Raw genomic sequence first — 12,871 nt, forward strand, 5'->3', positions numbered from 1 at the left:
GATCATGTGCAGTACTATAAAGATATGTAAAAATCCTAGCTAGGAAGACCACCTTCATCTGAAACCTACTCACAAATAACACATCAAAACATGGAACATAAATTTAAAAACTTTAATATAAAACATACAAAACCAAGCATGCCTTGAATATGGCACAATTTGTTATGAACAATTAATCATAAAAATAGTGGATAGTTTTATTAATTATATATGATTGATGCACACTGATCATATAAGAAGGTACATCAAATATGACATAAACGACAGACACAAGAAATGAAAATATGACACAATATCTATCTCTGAACAGACAGACAGCTGCTTCGCTTAATAATATTTTCACGGGCAGTTTTGGTTTCGACCAGGTCCACCGTAGAAGAAGTAACTGCCCCAATTATCAGTGATGCCCGTCAAAATATCGTAGCAACTCTTTTGCGTAACGTACGCATTGAGATTTACAGGAGTCGTTAAGGTATTAGATCCATCAACAGTTTGAATACTTCTTATATAACTTGCCTTTTCAAACCCCTCACTAGGGAAATAACCACTGCCCATTTGGGTAGTTGTATGATGTCCGTCTGAGCCTAAGTTCACCACCTCCCCACCGAAATCTATAGTTGATGCACTATCACTTAAGTATGAAAAAAGTGAGGCTGGCCAGTAGCCTACTGTCTTTCCATTATACTGCATCCACCAGTCTCCTTCTTTTATGTCCTGCAAAAAACGATATAAAAACTTTATGCAACTTAATTTACCTTGTGTTTAAATAGTTGTAAATGCGGAACGTTAAACTGTTTATGAAGTCTCAATAACTGTAAAACTTATAATTTTTGGTCTCAAGTTATATTTATTGAGTTTTATAAATGCTGGTTGAGTTATCTTGTACAAATTGTGTGTCTATACAAATTTCGAACAACTTTCAAAAAGAGAAACAAATGCCATAGACTGTCACTAAAATTTCCCTTTTAGAATGATATATTAAGAAGATATATGAAAACTTTTTATCTCCACATTTGAACAAATATTACGTAGATAAAATTTGCATATAAGGATTTGTTCCTGAGTTTATTAAATGAAAGAAAAGAATGGAAAGGAGTTTGAGGAGAGAAAAGAAAGGGTTGGCATCAGTGTTGCAAAAATCCCGACTAGGCGCTGATTAATCGCTAGTCCTCACTTCACTGATTAATTTTGGGCTAATCGGTCAATGGTTAAATCCGGTCAAAATCAGGATTAATCGAACTTAATCGGCTTTTTATGGTGATATTCTGGAAAACATCAGCGGTTTTCGGTGAGATTCCGGCCAAAATAAGTGGTTTCCGGTGAGATTATAGCCAAAATCAGGGTTTCCAGCGAGATTCCAACCGATTTCCAGCCGAAATGTGTATGTGTATGTATAAAACTGAAAATTACATATAAAATGCGCATGTATAAATCGCTAGTCCGATTAATCCTGACTAAATTACATATATAAAACTGAAAATTATACATTAAATTTTGATCCGATTAATCCCGATTAGTCCTGATTATCGCTAGTCTCCACCCCACCGCCCGACTAGCGACTAATGATTTTTACAACACTGGCTGGCATAGTGTTTTTAAGCAATTAGTTTTCGGAATTTTCAAAGAGTTTCCTTTCATTTCTCATCACTTCTTTCGCTAAAAAAACTCGGAAACATGATTTGTCCATTGTTTCCTCCCAAATACTTTCCAAGGTAAAAGGAGAGTTAAGGTTGTAAGCATTTATGATTAATAGAACTCGTTACATATTTCATATTTGAATAGGGAAAACATGCATACCATGTGGTTATCTATTCTTGTGATTTTCTCTGTTTGAGAGCATATATATATTAAACAACTAATTAATATATAAAACAGGCATAATTATGCACGAATGATGATGCAATGATTAAAATTATTTGAGATAAATAATTCGGAACTTGGAGAAATGCATGTATACCTTCCAGATAAGTATGGTGATTTCATATTGAGAGCCATCAACTAGTGAAGTAGGAGATATGCTGCCTCCGATTGCAATCTCATTGTTGGTTTGAATAAACCCAGAACACTTAAGATTGTAACATCCTGTTGTTTGATATCCATCATTCTGCCCAGAAATATGATTAATAAAGTTACGAGTTGTTGAATTTAGACAAATATTTACAAGCTGGTTTACTATCTTACAGTCCAGTAGATGAAGAGCCTCGTGTTGGTGTCCCCGTTCAACTCCGGAAACACCTATAATTTCAAGGTTGTTGTGATTAGAATTCTAAGTTGAAGTATTTAGTTTGTTCAAATCATTTAATACTTTTATTATTTTGTGAGTCTTAATTTGTTATGCTAGGAAGATATGAAAGTTGATTACATATGTTTTAATTATATGATATGATAACTTAAATGAACTAAGAAGGAACTTACATGCCAACCAGCTTCAATGGTATTCAAATCTGAATCAGGACCTCCTAATATCCATAGTTGACCCAAACTAAATTCATTATTTTCTTGAACCTTTGGGTTCCAAATATTAAATGTTGCTTGTGCTCCATAATAATTCCCTTGATCAGTTTGTGCATGTGCATACTAACAAAAACTCAAATTCAAGATCAAGAAATTAAAATAATGAAAACAAGATATAAGTAGAATACAATTTGTGAATGCATGGGGCTAAAGAAGCTTAATTAATTACCTCATGGCCCTTGCGCACGTCGGTGAGTGCAGGATCAACGGAACTTTGTTGAGCAACAGGAATACTCTTCTTCTTCTTCTTCCCATAACTTTTTATGGATTTGGCTCTTAATACATCCTCTTTCTTTGTTCTTATAATGGGGATAGTCCCTTTAGGGCATTTTCCATTTGAATGCCACAATTGATTAATTGTTTCATCCGATGATGATGACGATGTTAATAGCCCAACTTTTGAAGCATTCATGCTATCCTTTGCGCAATTTGGATGATAGTTTGGCTTCATCTATAATATAATATTGTTACACTTTAAATCTGAATACATTTGAAAGCATGGAGAGAAAAGAAGCAAACCTTAATGGTATGATTTTGTAGAAGCGGGTGATCAAAAGCTGGTTGGTGAGAGATATGGACGCAATCTATTATATCACCATCGGGGCTCTGTTCAAATAGTTCATAGAATATTACGATCAATGTGTTAGCCAACATTTGACAATGAAAATGGTGAAACTAAGTAACAAAAGTAAGATCACAAACCTTGATGGATTTAACCGGATGTTTATTTAAACGAGTCAAATGATTCAGAACCTCAAAGTTCTCCATGGAATTGAGAGACCTACTTTTGCCGGCATAAACAAAATGTGCCGCGGTGAGTAGATACATTGCCAGCGTGAAACGGCAGAAAGAATTTACCTCCATTTTCTCAAGAGTACTTGCCTAGTTACCATGCAAAAATATTACGATGCATAGGGTTTATATAAGAGTGAAAGCTGACCAAAAATTAAGAGAGTTTTTTATAAATAAAATATGTTAATTAAGTACTATGATAGATAATTATTATTATTAATAAAATCAACGTATGTTAGGATTATTAATATTTTAGTCATTTAAAGTAATGAAGTTAACGTCATTTCCCGCGTTGATTAAAATTGATGTATTTGGCATATGCTAGTTTAAGTCAACTATTGATTTTGGCATGGAACAAGTTGAGTTTCTGAATGTGAACGATAAAATGCTACTAGAAAACCGGGTATTTTCACTTGTACTTAAAGTTAAATCGGTCGTAAATAGCCTTTTCATGTTACCTAGCTAAACTACAAGGACAAACATATTTATGGTTTTTTTTACTGTTTTTCGACTAAATTTAGCGACCACCTTTTTGTCGCAATCACTGGTTTTGGGAGATTGTTTTTACGACCAGTTTGCGACCGTACATTTCTGTGATCGACCATCTACTACGTTGGCTTCTGCTTTGTGGCCTCCTTTATTAATATCAGAACTACACTAGCTTTTATGAATTAATAAATTATTAACATTACACGAAATAAAAAGATAAAATAAAGAAGTCAAGAAGTAAAAATAATTTGACTAATATATGCTATTAATTATCCCTAATACCACATAACTTACACACAGCAGGCTTCGGACTCTTCACCCTTAGGTTAAGGACATACACCATTACCACCAATATCCGAATAAGGACGTTCGATGCCATACTATTGGACCTTGTTTGATGAGTGGGTTGGTGCTATCAAGTTCTAAAATAGTAATTGATTTGATAATTATAACTTTTGATTTTTTTTAACTGCTTCGACTACGATAAAAGTGACTGTTAGAGACTAAATTATCAAGGATTGATATATCGGTCTCGAATATATAGTGGGATCAAACCCTCACCTCTTTGGATAGACGGTGACACCAATACCGCCAATTTGGTTATAACTTTTGATCTGATTGGACTTTAGATATGTAAAGTTTTTTTTTAAATGTAAAAACGACGTTGTTATTGTTGGTCAAAACCTTATTCAACGACGTTTTTTTTAATGTACACCTTTTTTTTATGGCGACTACAGAACTTTAACCTTCAACCTTTGAAAAGACAAAACCTTATTCAACTCCTTGTTAGTGTTGGCGAAAGTCCCCTTGGTAGAGGACCAATTTCAATATACTTGTAACCTTATTCAACTCCTTTGAAGGTCATCCTTTCAGTTAATGACTTTCTGTATATATGAATTGGTCTGGTCTGGTCTGCCTTGCAAAGGAAAGGGACACATCATTAAATTCCCTATCACATAATATATATATGCTAGTGAATGGTTTGTGATGGCAGCAAAATTATATGGGAATTAAGACTATTTCAAAAGTCAATGATATTAAATAGGATTATCCTAGGATAACAACCTATGTAGCTTCGCTGAAACACAGTTAAATACTCCCTCAGTTTTCTTAATTGTGATTGGTTCACTTCTGGAAGTTGTTTTCTTTTAGAATCTTTTTATCACTATTCAAATGTACATGTTTGTTCTACCTACAACTGATCGTGTAATAAAAGTTCACTTCTGGAAGTTGTTCTCTTCGACCTGTTTAATGTTTATTAATAATAATAATAAAATTAAAAATGTAGATTAAAATGATTGGTCGGTACTCCACCATTAATCACGGACCGAATAACTAAAGGAGCGTTGCCAAATTAACAGTTAGCGGTGGTATACATTTTGTTGTTTTAAAGGGAGCGGTGTACCAACGGATAAAATTGATTATTGTTCTTGTACATCTCCAGCAATCCATGTGAGATTAGGCATCATATTTGAATATATATAGAAGGAGGATAATAAACCTTTATTTCCTTGTGCATTCTATTCAACGATGAAACAACAAATGATAAATTAGTTTCTACCTTTTCTTTTATTTTTTCTATAACATTTTTTATTGGATTCCCACCAAGGTTTTTTATTGTTTGTTGGTGTGAGCCACATGCTAACGAACCATACATCGGTATTTTAAGGATAAAATTTTGGATTGGATTATAGCGCAGACTTTTAATTGTTGGTCGATGCAAGATCTAAATTGATGGCCCATCCATTGGTAAAACATTCAATAAATAACAACTTGGTGGTAACAGTGGGAAGTTTCAAGCCTAAAAGGGCAATTAATCTGTAGTTTAAATATAATAGATCCTTGTTTGGGCATGGTTTATGGTAATGTTACATGTTAGTGGGGTTTGCTAAAATTAATGGTCTTGACATTTAGATTTTCATCATCGAGTTGTATTCTGTCGTGGATGTCACACCCCGACCATTGACGGAAACGTCGGGGCGCAACCGATTGTTCATCGCACACGACACTATTAAGTGACAATATTTAATAAACTCATTTAAATTCATAAAAACACAAAGAGTTACATAACTTGTTCATACAATAACCGAATTCAAATCATAGTAAATAATATATTGTTCGTTTTGCTAATATCCTAATAGTCTCGATAACGTTTTTTCTTCAAGTCCTCGAGTCAACCTAAAGTCAAACCTGTAACATTGCATAAATAGAATTTGTCAACACAAAGGTTGGTGAGCAATTTCATAGTTTTTGAACAATTGATATATAATATGAAATTCCACAACTTGTATACAAAACAATAAATAATAGCAACAATTTAGATAAATGAAATCGTTAATAAGAATACATTAACGACATCTTTCTATAAGGGGATGCCAAATATACTCGGATTTTGTATGAAATCGTTAATAAGAATACATTAACGACACCTTTCTATAAAGGGATGCCAGATATACTCGGATTTATGAATCAACTCCAAAAGCGGTAAACACATTAGCACTTAAGCATATAAGCATATAATCACCAAATCGAGCATTTATTTAAGTAAAGTATACAATAAAGTTTGTGGTTTAAGACTCAAGTATAAATCATTTGGATTTGAATAAGTTTGCAATGTCAACCCCAAAATATAAAAGAGTGAAAACGGGGGATGAAAGTACTCACGTTCAAGTAATAAACTTGAAAGATTTGATGATTTGGAGATAATCGGAACGATGAGTTTAACGAACGAAGCCTAAAGGAGAAGAAGTCTTGTATTAGAAAAGTTGTCTTGGAAGTCTTTAAACGAAAATAAATGATAAGAAATGTAAACAATTTAAAGTTTAAGGTTTAAAATGTAAATATTTAAGAAAGTATAATAATAGTCCTTTAAAAATGTAAGTTTGCTCGAAACCGGGTTAAAGTATCTAGCCCTTAATTTTACTCAACCTATCTTAAGTAATAAGGTGGATAAAAATGCAAGAAAGCAAGTCCCTTTATAATATAGATACTAAAACGGGTTTTAACGAGTGTTCGGGTGGTCGGTTCGGGTCTTGGTGACTTGACCAAACCCAAACTCAACTTTCCCAAAATAATAAATGTATGAGATAACTCAATAAATCTTAAAGAGACTTAACCAAGTATGTAGTTCTATTGTTTTAGAACTAACAACGTCCGTTAAGCGAGTGTTCGGTTTAGTCGGTCCAAACTTTGTTATAGGATCAAGTTGGATTCAACATTCCAAGTACTTTGTGAAAATAATTAAAATCAGTTTATAAAGTATTTTTAAAGAAATATATAAGCTTTAATGGTTAAAAACATACTTGTGTGTCTTAAGTGAGTAGACTTGGTTTAGTTCGGTTCCGTTTTTATCTTGGAATAAGGCCAAGAATGGCTACCACATGTCCAAACATCATAGAACTTGTAAAATAATTTATAAATAATAATACCAAAGTCTTACATACAAAAAGTCAACAACAAAGTCTTTAAACGAAAGTTCGGTTTCCGGTTCGGATCTTGTTTCGGGATAAGACCGAGGTTAGATTCTACAAATCCATAACCATGGAAACTCAAAATGTAAAATAGAACTAAGATGAGCAGAAGTTAAACAAGTATAACAAGTTTGATGGTTAGATGCGGAAAATATATATAATCAAGGACTACTAAGAGTCCTCCATGTAGCTTTGTCTTATAGGCCGGACACTTAACTGACCGAGACCGGAGAAATGCCCACCGAAGGTACAAAGGGTGCTATTATATATATGTTGTATAACAATATTTAAGTATAAATAAGTGTTAACAAGTTGATTATAATGTAAGACTATGGTCAGTTTGACTTTGGAAAGTCAAAGTGCCAAAAAAATATGAAGAACACCTTTGAATGCTTGAGAATTGGAAAAGAAAGAGATGAATGAGCAAGGATTAATGAAGGGGATAGGGGTGTATATATAGGGTGGGTTGAAAGGGTCAAGCATTGGGTGTGATATCAAGGTTTGCATGCAAGAGGGGTCAAGACAAGTCACAAAACAACAAAAAAATAAAAAATAAAAAATAAAAAATGGGGCTGCTGGTCTGCTGCTGATCTGCTGCTGGTCAGCACGTCGGTTCGCGTCCGAAAGTTCGTTTTTGATGTATCTTGAGCGTTTTAAGTCCGTTTTCGAATCCGTAAAATGGGTTTTTCAAATTAGACAAGCGGGAATGTTTTAGTAACATAAAATTCAATATTTTATATATTTGAAATGTTCGGGATATAAATCGGGTCGGTTTACAACATAAAAACAAATACAAAATAAATACAATTTGACCCGAAATCGAGGGATGTCACAGTGAACATTTATAACGTATCAAGAGTCTAGTCACTGAGAATCGTGTGCTCACATATAAATGTAGTTCTTTATTTTACGTGTTGCACGCATCAAGTCATCGGGTTCTGTGGTCACAGATAAAAATAGGGGAACGTGTCGAGCTAATAACAATTGAAGAAACGTGGATCGACTCACTGGTAGACGATCTACTTTCCTCGGGTGTGATTATGCTATTTCACCGATGGTTCTCTGGAATCTGGATTCTTCCACCTACAAAATGAACAGCACCGTAAACTTACCCCTCAGAAAGGGACAGAGGGGTCCTCTTTGGGGTAACCCTCCGGTGTGAGAATAAGAATTTGCAGGAGAAGATAATAATATGAGAGTAAGGAAATTGGAGTGTATTGCTTAATATAGCTGAATAATGTGTAATTGGGTGTGTCTCTCCTTGTGGAGTTGATATGGTATTTATAGTGCTAGGGTTTCCAATGATTGGGCTCAGACCCAATTAGGGCCTTGTTGGCCTCCTCCTATTGCTTCGCGCCACGTGTCCTTGGGACACCTGGTGCTTTTTCATTGGTTATAATCACGTGGTAGCACATGGGTTTTGCTGAGTTGTCCACCTTTCATTGGCAGCTGTCAACATCAGCATATTCTTATTCCTTAAAAAGATACCTTCTGGAAGGTTGTCTGACGTGCACAATCAAGGTTGCCCTAATCCTGATTTGGATAAGGACGAGGTTGATTATTTGCCTGTGTGATATGCGCCTATCCTGAGGATGCGCGAGGTCTTCTCTTTATTCTCACGCGCAGATGTTTCATGCGCAAATGTGATATGCACAAGCATGTGATATGTGCCACGCGCGGATGCGCCACGCGCAGATGTGATATGCGTGAGCATGTGATATGCGTGAGCATATGTGATGCGTGAGCATATGTGATGCATGAGCATATGTGATGCCTGAGCATGTGATGCATGAGCATATGTGATATGCGTGAGCATATGTGATATGCGCCATGCGCATAGGTTTTGGCTTTGTGCCTTCTTGATTTCAAGCCTCTTGTCTATATCTTGTGGGTTGACCCGCCTCGCTCGGTGTTGAGGCGGGTACATACCTCTTCAAGCCCCCCCAGTCTAATGTTTGTCTTGTCTCGCGCGAGCGAGGTAAGATAGATATTAGACTTAATAGTTTGCTCTTTTAATAGGGTTTGTCTTTTCTTCTTATTACTCATCTGTGCGCGAAATTCTATCCTTTTGGTTGAAAACGAATCGTCCCCGTACGTGGTTGGTTGTTGCTGGCATGCGTCAGTGATGGAGACGTGTCAGACCTTTCGTGTGCTCGAGGTGCTACAGTTGCCTTTCATGTCCCCTCACATAGTGTCAGGAACACGTGTCGCGCTCGCGTTGGTCCGTACCTGCGAGTGGTGGCGCGTGAACTCTGGCAGCACCTGTATCGTTTCTTTTCGTGTCCCCTCCCACAGTGTCAGGGACACGTGTCGCGCTCGCGTTGGTTTACACCTGCGAGTGGTGGCGCGTGAAGTCCGATCAGTACCAAATTTTCTCTCTCCTGGGCCTATAAAAGCAAGCCCTTAGAGTTTTAATCCTTCATCTTCCTTGTTGTTTATTCAGAGCTCTTTTCTTTCTTTCATTCTATTCCGATTACCTGTCTTCTGCTTCCAGATCTCTGTTCTTTAGAAGCATCCCTTGTTCGATTTTATAGTTGCATGTCTGATAGCTCAGACAATACAATCTCCCCCATCCATCGCCGTGTGAAATCGTTAGTGATGTCTACGTTGAAGAAGACCGGCAAGGGGAAGAGGGCTGCTGAGGCCTCATCGGAGGAGGTAGGGAGGACCAAGGCAGTGAAGAAGTGGGATGAGATCCCCTGCAAACTGAGGCAGGCCGATTTTGACAGCCTTATCGCCTCTCAGGGTTTTCTCCCTGAGTATGGCTGCATGCTGCTGGCGGCCGGGCAAACGGCGGCGGACCCGCCCACCGGCTATATATTCTTTTATTGCCATTTTTTCACCCACTGCAACCTTCGTCTGCCGATGACAAGGTTTGTGGGTGCGCTGCTTAAGTTTTATGGGATTCATATATCCCAAGTCCATCCGTTTGGACTCGTGCGCATGACTCACTTTGAGTTCATGTGCAAATCTCAGCGCGAGGAGCCCACCCCTCGGCGCTTTCAGTTTTTTTATAAGCCCAAGATCCAAGATTCTTGGTTCTCATTTATTCCTCGCAGTCAGAAGGTCAAGTGCTGCACTGTTTCATTCAAGAGCCTTCATGACTGGTCTGAGAGATTTTTTTACATTAAGGCTGGTGTGATCCCCATCCGCATGACCATGCGCGCGATCTCTTCTGCGCCTGCGGATGTGGATGTCTTCAAGAACCCAACTGGCGCCTGGGTAAAAAAGTTGACTGCCGAACCATCCCCCGCCAAGAACATTTGCGAGGAGGCGCTGGTGGGGGTTGGTATGAGAAGGAGGTGGGCCGACAGCGCCACTGAGCCCGTTATCCAAGTTGACGGCTTGTGTAAGTTAATCTTATTGCATTACTTCTGTGCGAATATAATTCGTTTTGCTGATATCATTTGACTTGTTTTGTGCAGTCAGCAAGGAGTATGTCCACGCCGCCTATGATGAGCATATGGAGGGTGGCTCCGTCGCGCTGGGCGCTGGGGAGGTTGGCTTCCCCGATCGCTTCGATGACATGTTCATCCCTGTTGATCTGGGATTTCTCTTTGACAGCGATGCGCCTGGTAAGCCTTTGTACTTATGCTTATGCCTTTATAATACCAAATTTGGCTAACATTTCCGTTGCACGTACTGTAGATGCGCTCGAAAACTACGAGCTGGAGCTCGCGGAAGATGAGGAGGAGGAGGAGGCTGAGGTGCCCCAACTAAAGCGTAAAGCTAAGGGGAAAACTGGCGCAGGGGCCAGTAAGAAACAGAAGAAAGATGATGCCCCTGTTGTTCAGGATCCTCCTACTCAGGCGAAGGGACTTGAGAAAACCCAGGTGTTTACCACCAAGTTTTCTTTGTCTTCCCTGCCTCAAAAAGTGGGCAGACCTCCTGTCCACACGAGGTATGGTGCCACTACTTCCTCCCTTCGCGCGGCGGAAAAGGGAAGCGGCGTTGCGCCTGCTGTTTCCTCTTCGACAGGTATACTTTGCTTATCCATTATGGTTCTATGTGCGCGATTCTGATAGAATTACTAATGAATCTTTGCTCTCTCAAATGTTTGTAGAGCCGGCGACCTTGGTGGACCAACCTCAGGCGCAACAAGGTGCCAAGCCTGCGCCGGAGGTCGCTTCGAAGTCCCCTGTTTTACCCTCAAAAAAGGGAATAATGGACTTCATGGCGATGTTTGACTCGCGAACGGAGTTGCGGCAAGGTATGTATTGCGCTTTTATTTTCTGACTTTTTCTTTTAGATCAAGTCATGAACCATTTCCTTTTGTTGATTTTTTCATAGGAGTCATTGCTGGCGTACAAGCTGCTGGCGGCACTCCTGGCGCCGGTGCCAGCGCCGCTGGTTCTGCTCCTGCTCCTGCAAGCGCTGAATCTCCCCTCATCGGGATTACTAAGGAGCAGGAGGCCGTTTTACGCGCCGATCTGGCGGCGTCGAGACCTCCCTCACCTCCTCCTGCGCCCAGCCCTCCTCGCGAGACTGATTTTGGTTCTAGGTCGCAGGAGAAAAGGCCTGTTTCAGAGGAGGATGAGGAGGTTCAAGTTGAAGACTCCGACGGCGGTCGCGCCAGCCCTGCAGCGCCAAGAGATTTTCCGGCGCAGTCTTCCCGTGGGGCTGGCGCTGACTTTTCTGCTTCATCCCCGCAGGTATAGGTTCGTTTTTTCTCCGCTGCGCGGACTTCCATATTAGTGTTTTGATGACTTAGATCATTACTTTGTGTTTGCAGGAAGCCGATCACATTTACCGCCCGAGATGGAACATTACTGAGGACAGCTCATTTCAGTCCATGGGTGTGTGTGAGGACTTCTGGGCTCATTCTGTGCCTCCAGCTGAAAGGAGGTTTCAGGAGGGCCGCGCTCGCGATGACTTGCTCAACGATCATCTGTTTGCTGGGTCGGCTTTCTTTGCTGCCTCCCAAGAGCTTCGCTATGATTACGTAAAGGTACGTGATGCTCTTGCGGAAGCCAAGCAAGAGGCTAAAGTGTCTGCTTGGCATCTTTCTGATGCTCGAGAGAGAGCTGAGAAGCTCCAAGCAGAGCTCAGTGAGAACAGAGCAAGTGCCAACACCGCCTTCGTGAAGCGCGGGCATGAGCTACAGGCTGCGCGGGAGAAGCAACAGGCGGCCGAGGCGGACGCGGCCAAGTACGCGCGTAGAGTACGCGACTTGGAGCTGGACGCGGAGGCGCGTGACCAAGCTCTTGTCCAGTCTATAACTGACAAATCATCACTGGAGAGTGAGGTTGCGCGCCTGAAGAAGGAGCTGGCGGCCGCGCAGGCCGAGAAAGATGAAGCCTTGACGACGGCAGCGTCTAGCCAGGAAGCACTCGAGCTTGCGCGAGCGGAAAAAGAAGAAGCCTTGGCGGCAGCAGCGTCCGACAAAGAGGAGCTGAAACAGACTAAGGAAACTGTTGAGTTGTTAAACTCTCAGATTCCTGCTCTTGAGACGTCTGTTGCTTCCCTCGCGCAGGATCGCCAATGGCTAATCTCACAGGGTATGACTCGTTGCGCTTACGCGATGAAATACTCAGACGAGTTTCAGGCCCTTGTGATGGATTGCAACGCTGCCGCGCGCTTGGTTGGTCGAGCTGAAGGGTTTAAGG

General features: G+C 39.8%; 1 protein-coding gene and 1 long non-coding RNA gene across 2 annotated transcripts; both read right to left on the reverse strand.

Annotated features, from left to right (window-relative positions):
* Positions 1–338: 338 nt before the first annotated feature.
* On the reverse strand, positions 339–2,926 carry LOC143545456 (protein neprosin-like). The gene is made up of 5 exons (XM_077037351.1): positions 2,684–2,926; positions 2,416–2,577; positions 2,182–2,235; positions 1,958–2,104; positions 339–714 (listed from the first exon to the last, which is right to left on the reverse strand). Exons 1-5 carry the CDS (start codon positions 2,924–2,926, stop codon positions 340–342), a joined length of 981 nt encoding a protein of 326 aa, XP_076893466.1. The 3' UTR covers position 339.
* Positions 2,926–3,370, reverse strand: LOC143545430 (uncharacterized). Its single transcript, XR_013137427.1, has 3 exons — positions 3,217–3,370; positions 3,034–3,120; positions 2,926–2,965 (listed from the first exon to the last, which is right to left on the reverse strand). It is a non-coding gene; the product is annotated as an uncharacterized LOC143545430 (long non-coding RNA).
* Positions 3,371–12,871: the final 9,501 nt, after the last annotated feature.

Source organism: Bidens hawaiensis, unplaced genomic scaffold, assembly GCF_021521415.1.
Source record: "Bidens hawaiensis isolate Kalapana, Puna unplaced genomic scaffold, B.hawaiensis_p1.1 tig00013977_1, whole genome shotgun sequence".
Lineage (NCBI taxonomy): Eukaryota > Viridiplantae > Streptophyta > Magnoliopsida > Asterales > Asteraceae > Bidens > Bidens hawaiensis.